At 38.6% G+C, this 23786-nt stretch overlaps 1 protein-coding gene across 14 annotated transcripts in view; it reads right to left on the bottom strand.

Moving 5' to 3' along the window:
* OSBPL3 (oxysterol binding protein like 3) overlaps positions 1–23786 on the bottom strand; it is an 82487-nt gene that overhangs the window by 36118 nt on the left and 22583 nt on the right. For 4 of the 14 annotated variants that reach the window (XM_086853799.1, XM_086853844.1, XM_086853849.1 and 1 more), the window contains 2 exons: positions 6563–6805; positions 38–157 (listed from right to left, as the gene is read on the bottom strand). In XM_086853799.1, coding sequence (XP_086709925.1) covers positions 38–157; positions 6563–6655 — 213 coding nt within the window. In that variant the 5' untranslated portion in view covers positions 6656–6805. Of the gene's footprint in view, positions 1–37; positions 236–6562; positions 6806–7251; positions 7383–23786 lie in introns of those variants that run through there. The other 10 variants (XM_086853820.1, XM_086853855.1, XM_086853831.1 and 7 more) reach the window with 4 other exon arrangements.

Below are 23786 nucleotides of genomic sequence, written 5' to 3'. Positions count from 1 at the left end.
TCCCACTCAAGCTTTCAGATACACATTCCTTTCCTACCTTGTGCCAGCCTTTCAGAGGCCATTTCCTCTTTTTCAGCAAGCAGCCCTCCTGCTTCTGTGGCTCCTGGGTACAATTCATTGCTCCCCGGAGTCCTTCTACAATTTCCCAGCTGTCCTGCTTAAACAGAAAATCCAAATGTAGATCTTATTTCTTCCAAAGAACTGAATTGTTAAGAGAGATTCAAGAAGAAGAAGGCTATAAGAAAAAAAGACAAAACCCAATTGATGTTGAAATATAACCAAGGATCCATCTTTACACTTTATGTATCATCAGAGAGATAAGGGTCTCTTTAATTTTGATAGAAACAATACCACTAAATAAAACATAATTTTTATGACACCATCCTTTATTGAATATATGTGCTTGCCAGAATTTTATATCTATCTTTTCCTGCACATACACACACACAGTGCATAACCAGAGCATAATCAGAATTTAGCAGAAAACCTTCTGTCATGAGACAGAAACAGCCAATGTTAAAAGGATAGGTTTTGCAGATTATGAAGCAAAAAAATAAGACACTGAAAATGAAGTCCTTTTTTCTATAAAACTCTTTTGTCCATACTCAGTAACACAAGGTTTTTTGTTGGTGCAAATTGCAGCCTCCCTAAGGCAAAAATAATAAAATTAATTAAATCAAACTAAATGAAAAACAGATTAAAAAGCAAGGGAAGTAACTCAAGTACTATAAGGGATATGACATAAATGGAAACTACAAGAAAAACAGAGCTCACCCTTTATCAGGTAAAACTAATTAAAAGTGAAATCTCTATTTTTTTTGCCACCAGGAACTCTTAAATGAGGGACCTTGCGGCAACAAAACAGAGATGAGTCTAAATCTCATAGTTTTTTATAGTTTTTATTTATGGAACAACTACAAATGACAATGTAACATGAGTTTCAAGATTTCTGATCAGAGATCTCATGAATTATTTATTGCCAGGATTTGGCAGATGTAGAATTATAAATAACTGTCAGGAAATGGTATGTGCTAGTACCATCCCTTTACATTTGAAAAAGATAAGGCATACATAGAGCATAATAACAAAAAAGGACTAGTGTGAAGCACATTAGGGAAAAGAGAACTATTCCAGGTAGGTAAGTACTCATGGTGCTCCCTGCAAGATACGTAGGGAAGTATTCCCAAATAGAGCTTGACTGGCTCCAAAAAAAAACATAAAAAGAAAAATGAAACAAAATTAAACAAAAAATCAGCAAGTGTGCTAGCTGTCCTCACTCATCTATCTTCAGAATCCTTAAAATTCATCTCTATAAACCCAGAAAAAAATTACATCAGGTAATATGCTCATTACTTGCGTAATAAGCCACTACAAACAAACCATATCTGAAAAGGCATCTATGAATTCCACCATACTCTTGGGTAGCACTCCATTATTTCTCTGTTACTTTCCTTGTGCCTCATTTAATAGAATAAATGGGTAAGCTGCTCTGCTTTCCTGTTTTGAGTTTGGTCTCCCAACACTCAGCATGCAATAGGCCACAAGCAGTGGGAATGTGGGGCTGAGCAGCTCCTGTCAACCAACACCCTACAGACCACCCAATGAGGCTGGACTTGCACAAGTCAAAGGTGCAGTTGTCCTAACCAAAATTTTTATTGAGGGAACACATTTTGTCATATAATTCTAATTCAGAACTAAGAGGAAGAGCTGCAAGATTAAGAAAAATGCTGTGTTTATGGTTTTGTTTCTTTCTTCTTGAAAGTAGACAAGAAGAACTTAGAAGCTGCTTTGCCCAAATACCAAGCAAGCTATTTCCCTTGTCTTGCCAAAATACATTAAACTGCAGTACCCAAACACGTAACTTTTCCACTGAGAATTAATCTGATAGTAGTAAACAGTAGATCCTTTTCAATATTCTCATGTTGGACCTAATGAAAGAACTTTCTCCAGGTTTGGGATCAAGTTTTCAGAGTTTGGTCATGCATAAACACAGCATACCATTGAAAGAGTGGTCTGATTGCAGGCGACAGGCAGAAATTTGATCTCAGTCAAGAAAGATTTACAGTATCATAGATTATCTCGGGCTGGAAGGGACCTTACAGGATCATCTAGTTTGAACCCCTCTGCCATAAGCAAGGACAACTTCCCCTAGACCAGATTGCTCAGAGCCCCATTCAACCTGACACTGAACACTTCCAGGGCTGGGGCATCCACAAGTTCTCTGAGCAACCTGCTTCAGTGGTCTCATGACTTTCACAGTAAAAAAATCTCCTAACAGCTGATCTAAATATGCCTTCTTTCAGTTTGAGACCATTCCCCCCATCCTACCACTATGTAAAAAATCATGCTCTGTCTTTTTTATACTCTCTGTTAAGTACTCAAAAAGGCCGCAGTGAGTAACCACAGAGCCTCACCTTTCTATACAGAAAAGCTTAGAAGGAAAGGGACTCCTCAAGTGAGACAGACCCATGATACTGGATGTGTGAGGTGAAGAGAAAGGAATCAGCTGAGATATAGCTCAGCCAATGACACCATCTAGAATATACAATGTTAATAGTTTTGATCAAACTTTTAATACAGAATACGACGTTCCGTTACAAATCCAATTTTCCCTGGACCTCTCATGCAGCACAGACCCGAGCTGTCTCTCGCATTCCTGCAGGAAACTCATATTTATCACAGTTCTTCAGGTCAGCAAGGTGCCCTAGAATGTGCCTTCTCAAATAAAAAGTGTGAAAATGGGAAGAAAAGCTGAAGTGGAAGCACTGCTTCCCCTCAAGTGGGCTTGGTAGCCTGCCAAATCTCAGGTAGAAGGCAAGTCTGCTATACTTATCTCTCTACCCTGGGAACCTCACAGTTCAACTGTCAGCTGTACATAAAGGTAGCTTAGTTGAATTAGAAATGGATCCTTTTAAAAGCTCACAGAATTAACAGTCTGGGGATGCTCTAGATACATGCAAGGTGCCATGATGCATTAGCACAATCTGGTCCTCTTCCACATGCATTTTTCCAGAAGAATCCAACCTTTCCCACCTGATCAAACTTTCACATTTTTCAAAAACACTGCTGCTGTGACTGGTTTTGGATCCATTTGCTGAACCCAGACCCTACAGATCTTGACCAGGTTTTTTGTTTTGCGAAAGATTTGACACCTCACTGAATGAGGAAAAAGCGTCAGCTGGCTATTCCTGGGAGCAGCTGCAGAAGTGAAAGAAAACTGCTTACTCTCTAAAATGAAGGCAAATGAACCAGGCTGGTCAATTATCATCTCTACTCATCCCTCTGAAATAGCAGAGGAGCAAATTGGAGACAAAGGATTTCTTGAAAGCATTCAGATTATACTCCTTTTTGCTTATTCTTACTCTGCAATAGGGAACTGAAAGAGATGGCTCAAAACATGGCACTAACTTGCAAAAAAACAATGACACCCCCCCAAAAAAGACCCCAAAATTCCCAGATGAATGGCATTAACAATTCTAGCGTAAGTCTGATGTCTAGATTGGTTGTGCTTTAAGATTATGATACTACAAAATATTTTGCATCATTATGGGCCAAAATCTACACAAAATGATCAACACTACATTTGCTGTCTGGGAAGAAATTTCACTTGAGGCTAAGGGAGGACCAAAATTTTTGCTTTTCTCAGGTCCAGAGGTGCTCATTTCAGATCAGCACAGAAAAATCCCACTGTACACACTCCTTGGCTCATACTTGGTCTACGGCTGAGGAAAAAAACCATGGAGTTTGGTCTTCAGGGATAAATCCATTATCAGGTAAATGTATTCATTTTCTTGGTTTGATATAATAAAAGCCTTCTCATTTTCTGCAATATTCTGCACCATACAGCTCCTTAAGGCAAATTATTTCAGGGGAAGTTATGAAGTAATGATTCCGAGTGGCTCTCAGACTGACGCCTGTGATTGCAGCTCCCTGAAGGAAACAGATGACAGTGCCACATTTTCTTCCAGTGCAAAATGCAGTCAGTTGTACCAAATATTTAAAACTGCCAAAAATAGAAACCTGCTTTGTGGAGGATAAGGGTTGGCATCAACTGCAACTAAGGCATTTGTTACGGTTCATAAAATTGGCAGAAATTATTTAATTTTCTTTTATGGAACATGAGTTTTTTTTTAAATAGTTCTCCTGTCACAAAGCTTTTTCCTGGTGGATCTATTTTAAAAGTTAGTTAACATATTGGATTTAAAAATAACTAGCACAACATACCTTCTTTTGATCACAGGTCAATTTAAGTTTAAGGAAAGTCAATGCAGGTTTTGTTTCCTCACAAAACTCAATTTGAGTTGCGTCTCTGTGGCAGAGATCCCTTTCCATAACTGAAGGAGAGGGGAAGAGAAAAGCAAAGAGCTGGGAAGTGGCAGTAGCCTCCAACTTCTCATGGGGCTTCAAAGTGAAGGTGAATTTAGCAGAAGAGGATTAATTGTCAGCCTATTCAGCTCACACAGCAAATGTACTACATGGGGCAGGAAACAAGCACCACGTGCAGCAAAGGAAGGAGTGGATCCCTCACAGTCCTGCAGCCCTGCTTAAGTCAACTCCTTTCTAGCACAGTGGCTCGTTTTCTGCATCACAGGAGTCATGCTCCACACAAACAGCCCTCCAACATGCAACCAAACTTCAGCAGGCACAGCAGCCTGGCACTACTGTGCTTCCCTATCCCAGCCTCAGGTCACTCACTTGGTGCTGGCGTACACCAGCAATAAAGCCTGCATCTAGGAAATCAGGAGACTTGGAATTTAGATCCTGCTGTTTTTAGGGCAAACTTCACCCTGCTTCAAACTCTTCTTTCCTCTACAGTTTTCAGATCTTCTTTCTACTTAATCAGATTCAAAGAAGTACTGGCTCAGAGCAGCAGCACAGAGAAAAGCACCATTGGGAAGATCTGTCACTAACCCACAAGCACGAGAGATGCAAGTGTTTGAAGGAGGAATAAGCCTTCATGGAGCTGGAATATGAAAAGAACACAAAAATCATAGTATGTCACTCCCTGACCTGCACAGCACCTGGCAACTTCATTTAAACTTTCAGGATACTATCAATCAAAAAGTATCAGTAGAAGCCTTATATTCCACTATCCTATCAGGATTTTGAAAAAAACACCAAGACAAATCCAAACAAATAAACAAAAGCTCCTGAAGGTTATTTTACAACATGTGGTCCTTTTCTGAGTAGGGGATTTTTAACAGTTTCATGCAACTTTAGATAGTTGCTGTTTTCTTAATGGAACACCTAAAGTATTTTTATTTAAACTAATATACAGATGAAAAGGGCAAATAAATGGCATAAGTATGGTTTCTTATACTGGCTGTATTAAACACCAGTGGATTTAGTCATACTCATGTAAATCTTATTATTTAAATAACACATTATAGCACTTGACAGACACAAACTGTTGAACAGACAATACCAAATACTTTAAATTATGATTTTCAAAGGTAATCTCATATGGAGGGTATAAAAGATAATATTGCAGGAAAACAAAAAAGAAGTCCTAAGAGCAAGGACTTTATTGCTCAGTATACTAGAAATGCACAGCACTTTAAAAAATGGTAAATTGTTCAAACATTTGTCTGCTTTGCCAACTGTATGAACAGGGCCAGAAGTCCTAGAAGAGCAGGTGCTGTTTCAAAACAGAGATGAGGACTCCAAAGGTTTTGAGGGATCAGGATGCTCAACTCCAATTAAAATCTCTGCCTCAGGCAGCTTCAAGAGCTCCACTAAGCCAGCACTTGTACACATAAAAGTTTATGTTGAGCACTTTGCTCATGACTTTGCAAACATGGATTGAGCACATTAAAGTTTAATTCTCAGTGCGGTTGCAGGTCAGCATTTCTTGCCCACAAACAAAGCTGTCTTCAGCAGCCTCACCTGTCAGGTGCAAACACTTGTAGACACATCTTTTCAAACTGAGAGGTTTAAAGATTAGCATCATCTCTGCAGAAAACAAAGCAGCCTTTACATTTGGCCCACAGATGCATCGTGTTAAACAAATACTCATTTTGCTATCTACAGTTCTACAGCAACAACCAGCACACATGGGCATTCAAAGAAGCCCTGTGTCAGGTTCATAAAAAATGAATTATCTTTCACACATTCATGCACACCTTTCCTTGGAAACTTGAAATAAACAGAGCAGTTACACAATATTCTGCCGCAAAAAAAAAATATTCTGCCTAACAGAAAAGATTTGGTATTTCAGGATCAAACCACTGAGACCAAGTTGCTGCAGCAGCTCCATTTCACCATAAAGACACCATACATACAATAAGATAGAAATCAAAATTCACTGTAAGCATTCCAGCTTTATACATGCCTGCTATTCAGTAATATGTGTTCACTGCATTTAGCTAGGATGCTGCTACCAGCAAAACAAAAAAACAAACAAAAAACCCAAGAAATAAACAAAAGAAAAAAGAGGAGAGCAAAGAAGTGATGAAATAAAACAAGCAAGCAACAGGAAAACAAGGTTTAAGAGATTTGCATATATCCAAGGAAAAAAGCAGCAGCCAATCTTAGCAAAGCTTTCATTTGGTGAAAAAAGTACCTGTCGACTTCCCTGCTTGGAGGAGCAGCTGCTAGTACTTCTTGAAGGAGACAGCATTTTCTGGGATGCACCAAAGTTTTTTTCTTCACTCATGATCCAATACTATTTGTTTCACATAAGCTCACTTAGAACACCATTAAAAGGTAATTAGGAAAATGTGTTGGAAGACTCCTCAGAGAAACACTGAGCTCATCCTTTATCCAAATGCAGTCCAGTGGCATGATCTGTATCCCATGGAAACTCCTAAAAGGGAAAAGAAAAAAAAACCACAAACCCAAGTTATCAGACACTGTCTCTTGCTGCCATATTCTAGCATTAATCATAATAAACTCTTTAGTAACACAAACTGAGCACATTACTATATTTCATAAGAAATAAATTGAACAATCATTTTAAGATAAATTTGGAAGTCTCAAACAGGAATGACGTGAATTTTGAATCCTAAAAAAACATTTTAATTATTGGTATTTATTCAGAGGACAAAGTAATAAAAAAACTAATAAAAACACACAAAGAAAGTCATAAGTATCTAGACGAAATGGCCCAAAATTGATCCAAAGTGAGAGGCAAATATCCAATAAAATGTCACCAAAAATCATGATGCAATCAAATAAATGCCTCTTTTTCTCTGTTCCTTGATAATTTAAACAACTAAGCACAGCTTCATGCTATAAGGGAAAAAACCCAACCTCTGCATAAAAGAGTAGTATCTAAAAGTAGTGAGGATGAAAACTTAGCTGCATAGAGCTGTGCACAACCACTTTTACATGGTGTCAGAAAGCTCTGTCTACTGTCTCATCAGTTGTCTCAGTGAGGGACTGGAAGAATAATTAACAGTCTGTTTAATAACAGTGCTCCTTGCAGCACATGCAAATAAAAGCCATGCCAGGAACTCCCAGTAACGGAGTTCCAGCACGGGTAAAAGTTGTCATGGTAACTGCATACTTTTTTAAAAACAAAACAAAACAACAAATAGAGGACATTACAAAAGGGTGATGCTTCCCAAAACTTGAGGTGGCTGAAAAAAATTGTGTATCGCTTTGAATTTTATTGCCTCGGGCAAAGAATTCACAGTTAGGCAGAGTCCAAGAACAACCACTGAGAAAGGTAAGGAAGTTTCCACAGAGAAAAGAGAGATTTCATTGCCAAAACAGGGAGGCACTACTTCACAATTGCCTTGCTTGCACTGCCACAACACAGTCCTGAGCTGGGATCACTGATTATTGAAGTTTGCCATTCATTTTTTTCTTGAAGAGGTTTAAATTCTATTCTGAGAGAAGCTGTAATTTCAGATCCCTAGTAAAACATTTTGTGCATTTTAAGAATTCATTTTCCTTAAAAAAATAAAACATCAAAAGCCACAGATAAGAAAAGCCAACCATAACACAAAATTAAAACCAGGTGCTATATTTAAACCTCTCTCCCTGCAGCTGTGGTCCAAAGCATCCAGCTTCTGAACAGAAACCTTTCTCAATCTTCAGTGCTTTCTGGCAATATAGCTTGCTGTAACATTTCAATCAACATGCCCTCTTTTCACCTGAAACACAACCTCTCTTTCTGGCATTTACTTTACCTAGTTAGAAATACTCTGTTACCTCCAGAACAAATCTGTGATACAGCCCCAACCTCCACAAGTGAGGTGAGAAATGAACTCTCCTGGGGTTCTTCCAGGAGTGAAGGTGAGTCAGCTTGGTAAACAATATTCCAGGAAGCATCACAGAGCTACAAAGGCAGTGAACACAATGAAGGCAAAAAAAACCACCCCAGGACAGCAATGTGACAGCAAGGTCTTTGTGATTTGGGCCCAACAAATGGATTTGAGACTGAAGTTATGACTGAGATTAGGTGTAGTGCATTTTGGGGCAGGTATGGTCACTTTTTATCTGGAAGACAAATTTGAGTGGCATGTCATTAAGAAATAATACTTTTAACAGGCTTAGATTTATTTCCTTTTTTTAAAATTATTTCTTTAAAACTTAGAAGTAGCTCAGGTTTTAAACTATGGAATAAATATTAAGGATAACTTTCTTCCTTACTTTCAAGCTCCATTTAGCAAAACGAGTTTAATGGTAACTGAATGGTATTAAGTTGGCAACATGGTATTAATAACATGGTAACATCTGTATCAACAAGCAGGGGTGAAACACTCTCAACAGGAACAGAAACACTTCTCCTGCAAACTCATTGTTCAGATATCCCCTTGAAACCACGCAGCAAGCTCTTTGCTTCTGGAACACGCTTTGCCCAGATAAATCCCTGTTCCCTTCACTGCTCTTGTTCAGAATGGGCACCTTCAGCTTTCTCTGGTGACTATCTGGCATCTTGGCCAAGTTTATGGCATGAAACAGGCTCTAATTTGCAGCAAAAAGCGCAGTATATATCTCCAGGAAACACTAAATTTATCATATACAATGTCCTTTGCCTGTTTGAACACACAGCATAATAGTTCTGATGTCATAGAAGTATCAAGAAATTCAAGAAACCCTAGAGGTCTCTTGGACTTCAACACAGAGAGAAGGCATATAATTGTAGGAATATTTCTATCATCATGTTTCTGGTGTGGAGTTTAAATGAACTTAAAGTTTGGCTACACTAATGTTTTAGGACAGAGCAGTGGGGTACTCCCTCTGCAAATCTCCTTTAACAACAAGGTTTGCACTGCAGGTCAGTCTTGGAGCATGGACACCAAATCCCTTTTCGATTAAATATGCTCCAGGACTGCATCCAGAGCTCAAAGCATTGAGTCCACAACACCAGGCTAGAGCTAGTCCTGAGGAGTCTTGGGCAGTGGCTGATGTTAGGTCTTCTAAGTGACTGACTACAAGGATCCAGTTTTACTGCACTGCTCCACTTGCTAGCATTGACGTCAGACAGACACAGACTTATGCCACCTAAGAAAGCACTTAAGATCTCCTAGGGCAATGTCATTTGTCCTTCTGGAATCAAAAAGAGTGAGATGGGCACGTTTCCAGAACTCAAATGAGCTGAAGATGAGTCACTACCTAACAAGAGGTGCTTGAAAAAGGAGCAGGAGACAGGTGAGGTAAATCCAGCAGAGTGCACCTGAAGTATTTTGTCAGTCTACTTCTAAAGTTGGGCTTTTGAATTTTCCTTTATTCCTTCAAATGAATTACTGCATGGGCTGGACTTTTCTTACCAGCCCTGAAGAATTCAGGAGTGAAAAATGTGTCCTCTCTCCAAAGTGCTTTATTCTATTAGTGTTTCCTAGTAATTTAACTTATTACCTTAAGACTTCCAGATTTGAGCATGAAAAAGTGCATTGGAATAAAAATAATGCCCCCAGCTCCTCCATAAAAACAGTTACATATTCTAGCAATAATTTTGTGCTTATTTTTTAAAATTCTCTTCAAGTTTAGAAGAGAAAAAAGAAAACTGTGGCTGCTCTTCAACAGTAACTCACTTATTCTTCCAGGAAGGTGAGAAAACACTGATCCCACATCCTAGCTTGACTGGCTTTCAGCAGTAGTGCCTAGGTGTCTCTAGGGAAAATGATATTTTGCATTACCTGTGGAAATTAAGGCCACCAGGTGTAAGAGCAATTACAACTTTAAAGCAAGCATAAAAAGCAGTGTTATGCTAATGAAGTGAAGATTGCAACAAAAATTGATTTTTTTAGGTCCTCATGATCCAATTGCTTCAGATTCATTAAAATTTGCTCTTTTCCACGCCACAGGATGGCCCCAGAATTGTATTTGTTCCCACATTTCTCTGGAGCACACAGGGCCACTTACTTCGGTCTACTCCAAAAAGACAACTTAAAGGTGTGAGGCTGAGGCAAATCCAAATAAATTTAGGACAGTAATTTTCATGAGTGCTAAGTATTGGCCTAATTCTTTTCTATAAAGTCAACAGCTGCAAAAGTAGGCCAAGAGTACCTCTGCAAATGACCTCACCAGGTGCATTTTGAAGAATTAAGAATACATGAGCATCAAATATTAGTTAGAGCTGCTACACCATAAGATGATAAACAGCACTTATCTCTACTTATCATCTGTTAGTAAGAGCCTTATCATTCTACATCAATTACAGCTAATGTAAACATATGATAATATGTAAAACAGGAATACAATGCTTTTTTTTAAAAAAAAGTACTATCCCAGGTTGTCCTCAAACCTTTAAAATCACACAGGTTCAAAGCAGCCTTGCAGTACCTCTCACAACTCTGAAAACAATAAGCTTACAGCAAAATCATAGATTTTGAAGTGAATTTCAGGAAAAAAATTATGTATAACTGCAGTAAAAAAAAAAAAAAATCAACATTATGCAATTATTTTTGCCATGGTTCTGGAGGAAAAATAAAGCCTTAACAGCTGCTTCAAAGCTGATTCAGCATTGAAGGAACATTGAGAAGCAAAACTGGAAGTGTACATCTCATTCTGTAGTCAATTAAGGTTTTTCGGATAGAAGAATAGAAACAACATAAAGCCTGATGAGAGTCAGGTGGACAGCTAACATGGAACTGAGCAATCCAAAGCAGAGATGCAAGCAACACTGAGTGACTTTCACAGAATTAAAAAAGACTTTGTGCTGAAACCTTTGCTCTGCACCTATTATTAAATTACATTCACTCCTGTCTGCCTGGATAAACAAAGCAATAGTCTTTTCCTAGTATTGCTTTAATGTCCCTCTCTGTTATAGTTAAATTTGCCACTTTAATCTATCCCAGTGTCTCATCTGGCTCAAAATAGGAAAGAATTATTTATAGGCTACAGATACACTGTGTATAACTATTGGAGAAGCCTTTTCAAGGCAGGTATTTGCTGTTCCTCAATTACTCTAAGATGCACACTACCCAAGGTCAAAGCCCATAAATCCTGTTCTGTTACTAGCTATTCTCTTTACTGAAGAAAATTCTCAGAAACAAACATAAAGCAGCTTAAATCAACTCTTACTGATAGGTTATTAAACCTACCTTTGAAAGCAAAAGTTCAAACAGCTTAGGGAGACCAACAATAACAGGAAGCATTTCAGAACTGCCTGCTGTCAGATAGGTGCTCACCCAAATCACAACTTCTCTTGAGCAGATGTTTTCATCAGACATGAAAAAATACTACTCTGAAGTAGTCTGTGATGTAAAGGAACAGATCCATCTATCTTGTCTCCTTAAGTAGGCTTCTGTAGTAATTTAATCATGCTATGTCAGTGGCCCAAATGAGGAAAATTTAGTTCAAAGAAAACTCTCCTGTCTAATCAAGAGAGACAGACAGAGAGGGAAAGGGGAAGAGCCAGACAAACAATTGTAGTGCATTTAACTAGAGATTGCTTATCATGTATAATGTTCAACACCTGATGAAAGGAAATCCTCTATGTTCCAGTGCACAGAAAGCAATGAAACTCCAAAACCACAAAAACAAGCCACAAAACAAAACCCCAGAAACAATCCAGTAGAATACATCCCAAGAAAGACACCAAACAACATCAATGTCAAGTCTAGTTAGACTTTCCTGAAGCAAAGCAAATATTTTTCTGCTTCACTAAACCTTGGGGCAGATAATTCAATCCTTACATTATAAAAAATATTATATAAATTTAGAAATAGGTCATCCAGCTTCCTGAAATATGCGTACATATAAAAATACCACCTTTTCCTCACATCTGCCACAGCAACTGACTATTATACTGCACATGACATGATTCATTTTAAATGCATATTCTCGACACTGTTTCCATCCCCCCAGGAGTTCTCTGATAGATTGCACTTACTTGTAGCAAAAACCCAAACTTACTGGGTATATAAACTAGATAGACATGTTAAAAGTCTTGGTGACGAGCGATACAGAAAATACACACCGTAATGACAGTATTTCTACAGCAATTAGTCAGCTGTCATACTACCTTCTCCACCCAGCTTTCAATCACAGTGGAGAATCATAACTAACAGGTCTAACCTAGCTCACAATCAGGTCCTAAATCATTAATATTCTTCTTCTCTCCCTGCCCCCTTCAGAAAGGGGCTGGCCTGGCAGCTCAGGGCTCACTAGCACGACTGATGGGGCTGCACACGACCCGTCCAGTCTGGGCACGGCTGAGCACTTGACCAGTAGGCCAAAAGCTGGGGGAACACAAGAGACAATTTGTAACCCAGTGAAAGAGGGCTCCACAGTCTCCCTAGCAAGAGGGTGGAGCAGAAAACAACAGCCCTTGAGCTGTGACCAAACCCTGGGCAGGGAGCAGGCACACTGCACACAGCAGTGCTAATGAGGTAGACAGTCAAAGACTGCTCAAATAACAAACCAGGAGCAGGTCTGTTTGCACTGAACTGCTGCTCAGCTAGAGAAAACCTTACAAAAGGTGATCAGGCAACAGAAGAGAGAGAGAGAGAGACAAGCTTATTATCATTTTCAGCAAGGAAAATAACAGGCACACGGTATCACTTTACTGTCTGCACTAAAAACCTTGGAAAGGCCCAGCTCTTAGTGATAACATCCCTAAGTGGGAAACATTTGGCAGGAGCTTGGTTGTCTTTCATTTTTCTGCTCTTACTACTTAAAGCTTTGCTTTGTTCACTAAAACAAAGATATTTCACATAAGCCCTGAGGCTTATTCCTTTTCAAAACTGCAGTCATTATTGATAAAGTGTTACTGAAATACACAGTTTGTTGTCCCGGATTCAGTTTTGATAGGCACAATGTTAGCTCCGGAAATATCTGTCAGTCTGCCAGCGTGTAGTAATTCAAGATCTTAAGACAGAACTGCCTGCATATCAAGAAAAAGACATCACTTTTCTGTCAAATCACTGAAGACATCAGTGTAACTTGGAATCAGACTGGCTCTTTGTGACCTGATGGACTGCATAATGCTGTGAGATGCACAAACCTACCAAGGCAAACAAAATATTTTATTAAACCAGCTGACATAATTGGTTTAACTATGGAGAAAGAAACCCAAACCCAGCCACCTCTGGTTTCAAGTAGAACAGCAAACAGAAACACTGGAAGAATTTTAGTGGCCCAGGAATGATGCTCACCAAAGCCAAAGGGAAATATGAGGATGCTGTGACCAGCAAACACAGCACATATTCTTTATCTCATACAGGAAAGCTAGACATGTTCATTAAAGAGAGGCAGGATTCAAGAAACCTGCTTTGTCCTCTTTAATGTGTTATTTTACCTTTCACACTTTGGCATCATCTACTTTCTTTAAAAAAAAAACAAACATGAAAAACAACAAACAAAAAACCACCAAACAAACCAAACAAAAATTTTGATCCCCTCTCAGAAATCTGTTTTTTCATGATACATTGGAATTGTTGTTCGTCCTGTGTATCACTAATTAATAAAAGAAAAAAGGTACAAAGGTAAAAGCACTTCCCTTTGAGAATGTTCAGTATTTTTCCTTTGTAAGTAGGCCTATTAGCTCAAAATTTAAATCTTACTAACTTTAATAATTGTGGTAACATGATTCAATTCTTCTTAGGATGCATAGAAATTCATTTACACATTTTATAAAGTGCAATGATGATGAACTATAAAAATGTAGCATTTCTTGATCAACTTAATGTATCTTTAGAGGCTTCTGTCTCTAAGTCCACTCCAGGACATCTTTTTCAGTATACTTTACAATATTAGTACTTACATATGTAGCATTACAGCTTTCTTTTAAATAATCTGTAGATTTTTTTTTTTCCAGAAGGTTTTTCATATTAAGAGAGCTTGAAACCACAAAAGAGGTGTGTGGTGTTCTGAACAAGGGCAGGGAGTTGTTAGCAGATCAGTGTTAACTCTTTCTAACACCACCTTAGGTGCGAGGCCACAAATTTCTCAACACCCTGTTTCTAAACACACAATGTGCAAACAAAAATCAGCAATTTAGAAATGCATTGTAGGAAATAATAACATATAAATCATCCTGAGGACAATTAGTACTACAAGCGCTAATTAATTTTATCATCATTGACAAAAGGTAGGAGTTAACCAATTCCAAGTTTTCAATTAAGCCAGCATGAAGGAAAAAAATACATAGAGAACCAGAGAATCATCAAATGGCTTAGCTACTTGGGCTTGATCATCCTTAAAGATCATCCAGTTCCAACCCCCCTGCCATGGGCAGGGACATCTTCCACTAGACCAGGTTGCTCAGAGCCCCATCCAGCCTGGCACTGAACACTGCTGGGGTTGGAACACACACAGTTTCTCAGGGCAACCTGAGTCAGTGCCTCACCACCCTCAAAGTAAAGAATTTCTTCTTAATATCTAATCTAAATCTCTCACAGCAATGTGTTCATTTTAAATACAAATTAAAACTATTAAAGCTTTAGCAGGAGCTCCTCCAGGACAGCCAGGAGGATGCCTGCAGCTGTCCTTTTGCCTGGAAACACACATCACCCACGCCCATGTAGGCAGGTGGCAGGAACCATGAGTCACAGATGCCATGAACCACACTCTCGGAAGATTCTGCACCACATCTGGTCTTAAATCCATTCATATTTATGTTTGTAATGAACACCTTGACAATGGGAACCAGGAAAGCGGTTCCATGGATCAAGTTTTCTGCAACATTATCTTCATGGCATAGGGAAAAGATGAACTAAGAGGCCTAGAAGCAGAGAGATGCGAGATGTGGGAATCCAGATTATAAATCTGAATGACTACATGCAATGGTTTACCTAATTAATAAGAAACAGGAAATTATCAATCACAACAGCTGGGTCAGACAAAAAAAACAGGTAGGCCACAAAAAGTGAGGGTCTCTGGTTAACAGGGCAGCTCTTGAACAGGAAAGAACTGTAAAGGGGATCCTCTTCCCACCTCAAATAATACAATTCCACCACCATGTCCTTAAGTTCTGAAATTTTGGAGAGGAAGACAAATCCAACTAGGGTTACAACTTGGACACAGCTGGTAAGCACAAAGCTGCAGAAGCTGCAAACCTCTATTTGGGAAGATCAGAAGGTCCATCTCAGAGTGAGTCAGATCCATGCCAGATCTTGCCCTGCCTCTGCCTAGCTACAAACATACAAAATCTAAAAGCCAGTTCAGAGATTAGCCAAAAAAAGGAAAACTGTGAAAAAGGAACAAGGAGGACCCAAAGAGTTTTAATGCAGTAAGTTTTATACAAGTCTAGTAAAATATGACATCCCAAGGTAAACATCTGGCCTGCCTCCAGCAATAGAGCTCAGAGTTAATACAAAGCTGCTGAGAACTTTTATGGGTCTCAATAGCAGTTCAATGCCTCCATTGATGGGTCAGAGCTCAAACCCATATTAATTTTCAAATCTGCCAAAGTAATTAAAGAAATTCTTGCTCCCAAGCAATTTGTTACTGTCCTTTCCTGAAGATCAGTAGTTTCCCTGCCAATAAATAAATAAACTTAAAATAATAATAAATCACAGGAGCCCTCTCTGATCCACTTCAGTAGAGCATGATTTTTGTCACAGCAAGTAGTTCACACACTTTGCTTTGGGATGGTCATCACCAGCTGGTGGCCAAGAAAGTGGAAGCAGTGTTATTTTCAATTGATCCAGACAGTTCTGAACAAGATACTCTGTCCCTAATTTTACATTTAGATTCAGGTTGGCACAAGCTAGCAGCTATCTATTTGAATTTAATTAAAAACAAATGAAATGGCCCATGATTAAAAAAAAGCTTTAGCTATGCTCTCATTCGCAAGTATTTTTAGAGTTTAAAAGATGGAAGGTTTTAATTAGGATGCCTCAGCAATATGAGAGAATGAATAATTTACACAGAACTTGATTTGAGCTCGGTGAAAGGATGGTACAACTAAAGAATCCATATTTTTGATTTCTAAGTAGTATGCATTTTTTCAGTTCAGCTCCAGTCACTGCAAGCAGGCCATAGAGATGGCAGGCAACAACATGAAGAGTTTTATAATGTGTACAAACCAACATTTGTGTTGCTTCATAGCATTCTTGAGGTTGGTTATACTTGAACAGCAACTAACAAGCTGGGTTTTAATTATAGGCTATAAAACAGCAATAAACAGAAGCTTTCACAAGTGATGTAGATTCCCCTTAAACATCTTAATATTGAGAAAGTTCCACCAGTCTTTGCACCCTCTCTCTAGTCTCCTTCCAATCCTTCATCAGTTTTGTTAGTTTTTAAACTGCTGGCATATGGCATTGGCTTTGCTAGACCATCAGGAATTATGACACAGAAATAAATCAAACCTGTGGTTAATTATGGTTAGTGCATACAGTGAATTCTGACAATACTTAACAAGTCTTACTTCATATAACTCTCTTGATGAATTCTGAAAATGAAAGTAGAACACAGCAATGTCTTAGAAGAAGACACTAAAAAGTTTTTTTTTTTTAAAACTAAATGTCTAAAATGACTAAAACAACATATGAAGTTGAAGGAATAATACTGAAAGCTATTTTCTTAGCAGATGGCACTCACACCTACTTCACCCATGCTGACCTACATTTTTTTTTTCTTAACTTTTACTAATATTAATCTTTCACTGAATGTGGATTTTTACAGTTTTGCCACCAAGTGACACTTATAGCATAAAAGGTTTGAGAAACTTATTCAAGAGCATGTTTCTAACAATATAAAATACAGAATGCATACAAAAGAGGAAACCACTTTTACAAAGTTCAGGATATAAAATTACACTTGTGACATAAAATTGTCTTCTCAAAGGCTGTTCAACATTGAAACTCTATGCACAAAGTTTTCACCCAGCCTTGAGCAGAAAATATGACATTTGCAGACTTTAAAGCATTGTCACAATTCACACTGTCTTGTAGAAAAAAAATGCACCTGTGCAATACAGGCAGTTAAAACAGAACCATTGAACTGATTTTCATTATTTTGTTCCATGCATTTAATTGGGAAGAGGTAGAAAAATTAAATGTATGTAGAAAATGAGGAGATGGAGGAAAAAATGTGAAAAAAATTACAGTGAATGGTAATTTAAGTAAAAAAAACCCCTAAGAATGCCATATAAAAATGTATCAAATTATTTCTCCTAACATGTTATACTGTTTTTCCAGTATATGCCATATTTTGTATGCCATGTTTTTGAGATCACATCACAAAATATGTCAAAAAATCCAAAAATCTTTAGTGTTGTTGCATCAAAATAACAAGGACTTACATGGAACATCACATTAAAAATAAATCTAGAAATGACCAATGGCAGTTGGAAGGATGACATTTGGAGAAGTTACATTATCAGCATTTGAATTCGACAGCCTTCTCTTCTGTACTCAAAAAATAAGAAAATCAGTCCACTGTCTGTTCTAGCTGCAAACAAATAACGTGGCTGTGGGAGCTGGCAGTGCCCCAGCTTCTATTCAGACTCTTCTCAAACCTGTTGACTCACCTGACTTCCTGCCAGCCCCACGAAACCCCTCATTATAATGATTTTCCAGAGTAGGACACTCACACTAACAGTGAGAATAATAAATGAGGTGTTGTTGAAACTCTTCCCTTGTGTTTCTCAGGGCGAGAGAAAATTTCTTCTCTGGAGTGATTTTTACAATATCAGTTAGGCAGACCACAGTGAGGGTGATCACTGCTTCAAGGCAGTGCTAAACGATAAAACACAGTGACAAAACAAGCAGGATCTCCTGCCACACTCCACCATCGCTTGCATCACAAGAGATGATTTTGGGAACAGACTGTTAATCATGTTGAATGGGTATCACACTTTTTAAAGGTGGAAGAAAATACATTACAGCACAAAACATTTCATGGGGACGTGGTGCTGTATTCTAACTGGTCATTTCAGCCAACTGAATTAAAATGTTGCTACAGCCACATGACAGATCCTTTTTGAAGTGCATACATAAAGATGCAAATAATTTATATTTGTGTCAGGTAGAAAAAGTTATTGAATTACTTGGAGAAAAAGACTCTGATCCCTCTCCTTATGTTTTTCTCCTTTCAGCACATTAGGTTTTTGGAAAAGGATTTTGAAAATGGGACAAATGGTAGTCACATGCCAGGCTGTGAACAGCATGCAGCAAAAGCTGATTGCATCCTGGTGCCTCCTAAAACAGCCACCTTAAGCTGAAGTTCATTTCTGCAGTAAAAGCTTTCACACCTCACATTTTTCTTTCATGTAAATGATAGCATCCCCAGAAATAAATTCTGACCTATTACCAATTGCCAATCTATTGAAAATTTCAGTATTATTCCCAAAACTAGAATATAAATTTGCTTCTACTCCCCATGGCATTCAGCAACTAATTTTGAAAAGACTGTCATTTGTTCTTACAGATTGTCCATACAAATCCAGCATACAGTGCTTTAAAATAATTAAAGCTTCCAATTAATGCTGCTGCCTTCCACAGAGGAATCTGACTTTATATTCATTTTGCCTGGGGACTTGACTAATTACTCAGAGTTCACATCTTTTACCAGGCTGAACAGCTCAGTTTCTCTCTGTCTTCTCCTCTGCCCCATTCCCCATGCCTGGGATACTTTTCTGGAGCTAGGTGAGGACATGGAAAAAGCATTAGGCACTTGGAAGTTAAAACCAGCAGCTTAACCACCTTACACAGTAAATCTAAGAAGCTTAAACTCACCAACAAGTGCATGAATTGTCAAGTTGGATGTTATGCATTAAGCATGAGAAAGCAAATACATGTGACAAATGCATTACTTCCCCTGTGAACGTAACGATTCTCAGCTAATGTATCCAAATTAAGTCCCACATTAGTTATGTCTGAAGAAAGCAGCGTGACAATTAACATTTTGTACATAAACAACCACCGTTTTTCAGATTCAGACCCACTTCCAGGGATGCTGCAGACCTGACTTTTCTTCAGCTGAGCAAGCAGAGAGACATTATTTCAACAACATTAATGAGCCTTCATGTGCCCATGGACAGGGTATTTCACAGGCAGCAAATTAAGTAAATCAGGTGAAAGCTAACAGTCCAAACCGAGTTGCCACAACTTATCTGAAACTACTAAACAGTCTTCTCTTTGATCTTTCTTTTAACCTACTGAACCAGAACTTCTTTGCTACTGTTAAATAAATAAGTAGCAACAATGCTAGTTTTCACAATCATTTCAGAATACTCTGAAATTCAAACACATGCAGACATATGAATGCTTTTGCAATGGCAATAAAATATAAGGGAAAATACACCTTCCTTACCCTGCACTTTTTAATCATGTTACCCCTTGTTCACTCCAGGCTAATGAGAAGAATTTTACTAATTGTCATTTGTGGCAGTAGCAGCTTGATGCCATAAGGCCAAGAGGCAATTAAAGGTCACTGCCTATTAGATTACACCAGACTGATGGCAGCACATTTGGAAGCCAAGGCAGAAGCCCCTGAGCTCTGACTCACTGCAGAGACTCAGATCTGGACATTTCACTCAGCATCTGCATGGCTGGGCCTTCTGAGCTGGTCCCGGTACTCAGATCTGTCAGCCTGCCCCCCGCCTCAGGTGGACATCTGGGGAGACTGCAGCCTTCCCCTCTCCCAAATATACCTTCAGGAGCTCTGTTACATTCATCAGGCTGAGAACTTCTGCTGCACTTTCCACGGCAAACCCCATAATTCTTGCTGATCATAGAACTGTTTCACTTCCAATACCTATGCAAAGCAAAGGCATATTGATATTCATGTTTTCTATATATGCATCTGAAGTGATACTAGCGCCTTGTTCAAGTGTTAATGATCCCCTTTTAATCAAGTCATAATACACACATTGATTTTTTCCTATGACAATGCCTTCATGTTTTAAATGCACACATCATATTGAGTGCATTACAGTCAGATTTCTGGGCTATAAGTTAAATCAAATGTGATGCACAGTTATGTAACTGAAAAAAACATGAATTTATCTTCCCACAGGTGACAACTGAATCACAGAATATTCTGAGTTGGAAGGGACCCACAAGGATCATTGAGTCCAACTCTTCAGTGTTCAGCCTGTACAGCACAGCTGGAGCATCCCACACAGAGCCAGACATCCAGGCAAAAGATGGTATTAGTGGTACCTTAATTTCTTACAAGGTACTATTAAAAGGGCCTCCAACTTAAAACCAAAATCCCATCTCATAAGTAATCCACAAATTCTGTGACCCCACAGGGGGTGGTTTGGTTGGTGATTAACTACAGCCCATGGAAAGGAGGAATTCTTGGAGGATTGTCTCCCGTGAGAGGGACTCTACACTGGAGCAGGCCAAGAGAGGGAGGAGTCCTTCCCCTGAGGAGAAGAGAGCAGCAGAGACAACCTGTGATGATGTGACTATAGCCCTCATTCCTCACTCCCTGTTCACTGGGAGGAAGGAAGTAGATTTGGAGGCTGAGCCCAGAAAGAAGAGAGACATGAAGGGAAGGTGTTTTAAGATTTATTTCTCATAATCCTATATTTGACAGGCACTAAGTTACATTAATTTCCCTCAGTCAAGACTGTTTTGCCCATGACAGCAATTGCTGAGTGATCTCTCTGTGTACTTATCTTGACCCATTATATTTTCTCAGCCCCACCCAGCTGAGAGGAGTGACAGAGTGGCTCAGGTGGGCACCTGGTGTCAACACACACATTGTGGCAGTCCCTGCACCCTGGTTACCTGCACTTCTTTACCAAGGACTTTGCAAATACAGGAGAGATTGAGATTTCACAACTTGCAGGGGGAAGCTAGTTGCAGCAGGAGATGCTGAATCATGCCCTTAGCAGCTGTTACTTAGTTATCACCACCTCTTAATTAGTGGTTTCTTTTAGATTTCCTCAATAGTTATATGGCACTGGAAAAAATCACAAAATAACAAAAAGAGGAAAAAAAAGACAAGCCAACAAACAAAAAACCCAGAAAATTCAAGCTCAAAACATAAACCATATGGAAAAATGTTAAAGGTGAAGTACAAACTATAATTTGGCAAGATAGAACAAACAGACAACTACTGGCATAGAAAATGTTTATTTTATACTACCCTCATGACAAATCAAAATCCATTGAACTTTTAAGTTCTAGATTTTGCAGCCTGTCTCACTCCATACAGTGGAAAATCCAATTTCCTTTGGAGTTCCAAAGCTTGAACTAAACAGTGAATGCTTTTTCTATTTCTCCTGAAACAAAGATTTTCCCCCAAAAGCTGCTGGCCAGATGCTATTAAGGAAAAAAACTATAAACTAGCTTTTCCTAAGGTACATTTTACTTTGCTAACCACCTATTACTATGATTTTGCCCAGTGATGGCAAAAATAAAAGCAGGCTGGGAGTGGCACATGACTCATCACAATGTGTTAAAAACAACGACAACAATTTAAATCTTTGGAAGTGAAGAGATGTTGCCCAATAAAAGCTGTCATTAAAAAAAATCCCACACAAAGGGACAGGGCCATTCTCCAGTCCTTCTTATCACCAATACCAAATTCCATTGGTGTCCCTCAACCAGAAACACAGAGCTTTTTCATGGTCACCACAGTGAGTTCTGCTGCCTCTGGACCATTAACACAGCTGAGAATTTCTACATTTTAGCTCATGTAAGAGCCCCCAGGAATTATTTCTTTTTGTGGCATTTGACATCTTGTTAGAAGTTCCAAACAAATCCTGTGCTACAGAAAGACTAGTATCAATATTTTGATTCAGTCTTTATTATTAGGCTTCCAAAGTAGAATTATAACTTGAGTTTCTTTGATTTTTCTGAAAGCCTAATTCCTGCTGTTTAAAATAAAGTACAGCTTGAAGTACATTCAAACACACCTGTGGACAGTCATCAAATTTTTGAGATATTTAAGCACTGGAAGTAAAAAACTCCAGGGGACAAATGTTCCACGGGCAAAGCTTACGGGGAAAAAAATAAATAAAATTTTTGCTACTTTCAAAGGTAAAACATCATATGAAATCTGGTCTTAGATCAAAAACTTCCTTTTCTTTAATAAATTGCCATTCTGCAAAGATCCAGCAGCAGAGTCAGGTCTCCTCCAGATCTGGAGACAGAAGTCACCTGGATGTCCCCCAAGGGAAGAGCAGTGAAAGTCACAGTAAAAACACTGCTGCACTGAAGGCTTCTTAAAGGTTTTTCATCATCAATTTATTTTCATCATTGCTCTGATGCTCATTATTCTGTCAGTGTGTTTTACTCCCTGTCAGGTGACACCTTTCCTGGTTTTCTCTCAGAATGTTAGTGTTCTTGAAACATAAGTTGATGTGACAATGTACTTATATTCTGAAAAGTTCTTGCTATGGTTTGGTCATTAAAAAGCATGTGTCTCCCCAACAGACATTTTGTGTGTGAGATGCATAAATTTGGGTAACTCTAAAAACACATTAAAAAAATACTGCAAATTTTACATTTTCATTAAAAACATCTGTTTATTCATCACTATTGATAATAACACTTCATCAGGTTTGACCATTTTTCATCCCTCATATACGGTTTGATAAGAATTGCAACAAAAAAATCTATGACATTACATTCTTGGTCAAACACACAAGGATAAAATAAGATTAAAACACATTAATGTAACAGAACCCCATTGACTGAATCTGAAGAAGACACTGAACTTTATACACATAGCTCAAAAAAAGTTATACTGTTAACATTGTACTCAGTCCTTAAAGTAATCTTTATTTCTCCTTGAGAAGTAATTACTTCAATAATCATAATATTTTACATATCTGCTTAATAGGAAGCTTCTTCCAACCTAGAGAAACAATGCCATTTTCATTTTGTCTTCAAATGCCTGGTGCTACGAGAACCTGTCTTAAGAATTAAAACAGGAATATGACCTTTTCTCAGAAGGAAATATGAGTATAAGGGATATAAACTAGGAACTGGTGAATAAGCAACAGCCACTAGAGGCCAAAGCCATACCTCATTCACTATTATACACAGCAGGATTGGGAATTCAGTCTCATATCCTCATTACCAATCCAGAGGAGCCCACTAACAACTGCAACCTTCTCTTCCACTCTCCTGTAATTTGCCTTTGCAGTGGTACAACTGCAAAGAAGGGCCCCAAAGCTATACAACTACACAGCTATACAGCTGTGGGTCTTCACTTCTAAGGCCACCTTAGAAGCATGACAAATTTTCTGCCTTCTGATCTGTCTGTGGCTTTATTTCTATTCTTCAGCTGATGGACAAATACAGAAATTACCAGAGGTTCCATCAGCAAAGGACAGGAAAAACTTACCCCATCTTTTTTCAAAAAGATAAGGCTGGCAGAAGAATGTGCTCAAGCACATGCTGCAAGACAAGATGGCCTCTTAGAGCTACTCTTAAATGAAGAGGCAAGCTCTTTCGGCTTCTCCAAGCAAAAAAAATTAT

The sequence above is a fragment of the Cyanistes caeruleus genome, chromosome 1, assembly GCF_971803275.1.
Source record: "Cyanistes caeruleus chromosome 1, bCyaCae1.hap1.1, whole genome shotgun sequence".
NCBI classification, from domain to species: Eukaryota; Metazoa; Chordata; class Aves; order Passeriformes; family Paridae; genus Cyanistes; species Cyanistes caeruleus.
Note: the sequence above shows the minus strand (reverse complement) of the source record. Positions and strands in the feature narration are given on the sequence as shown.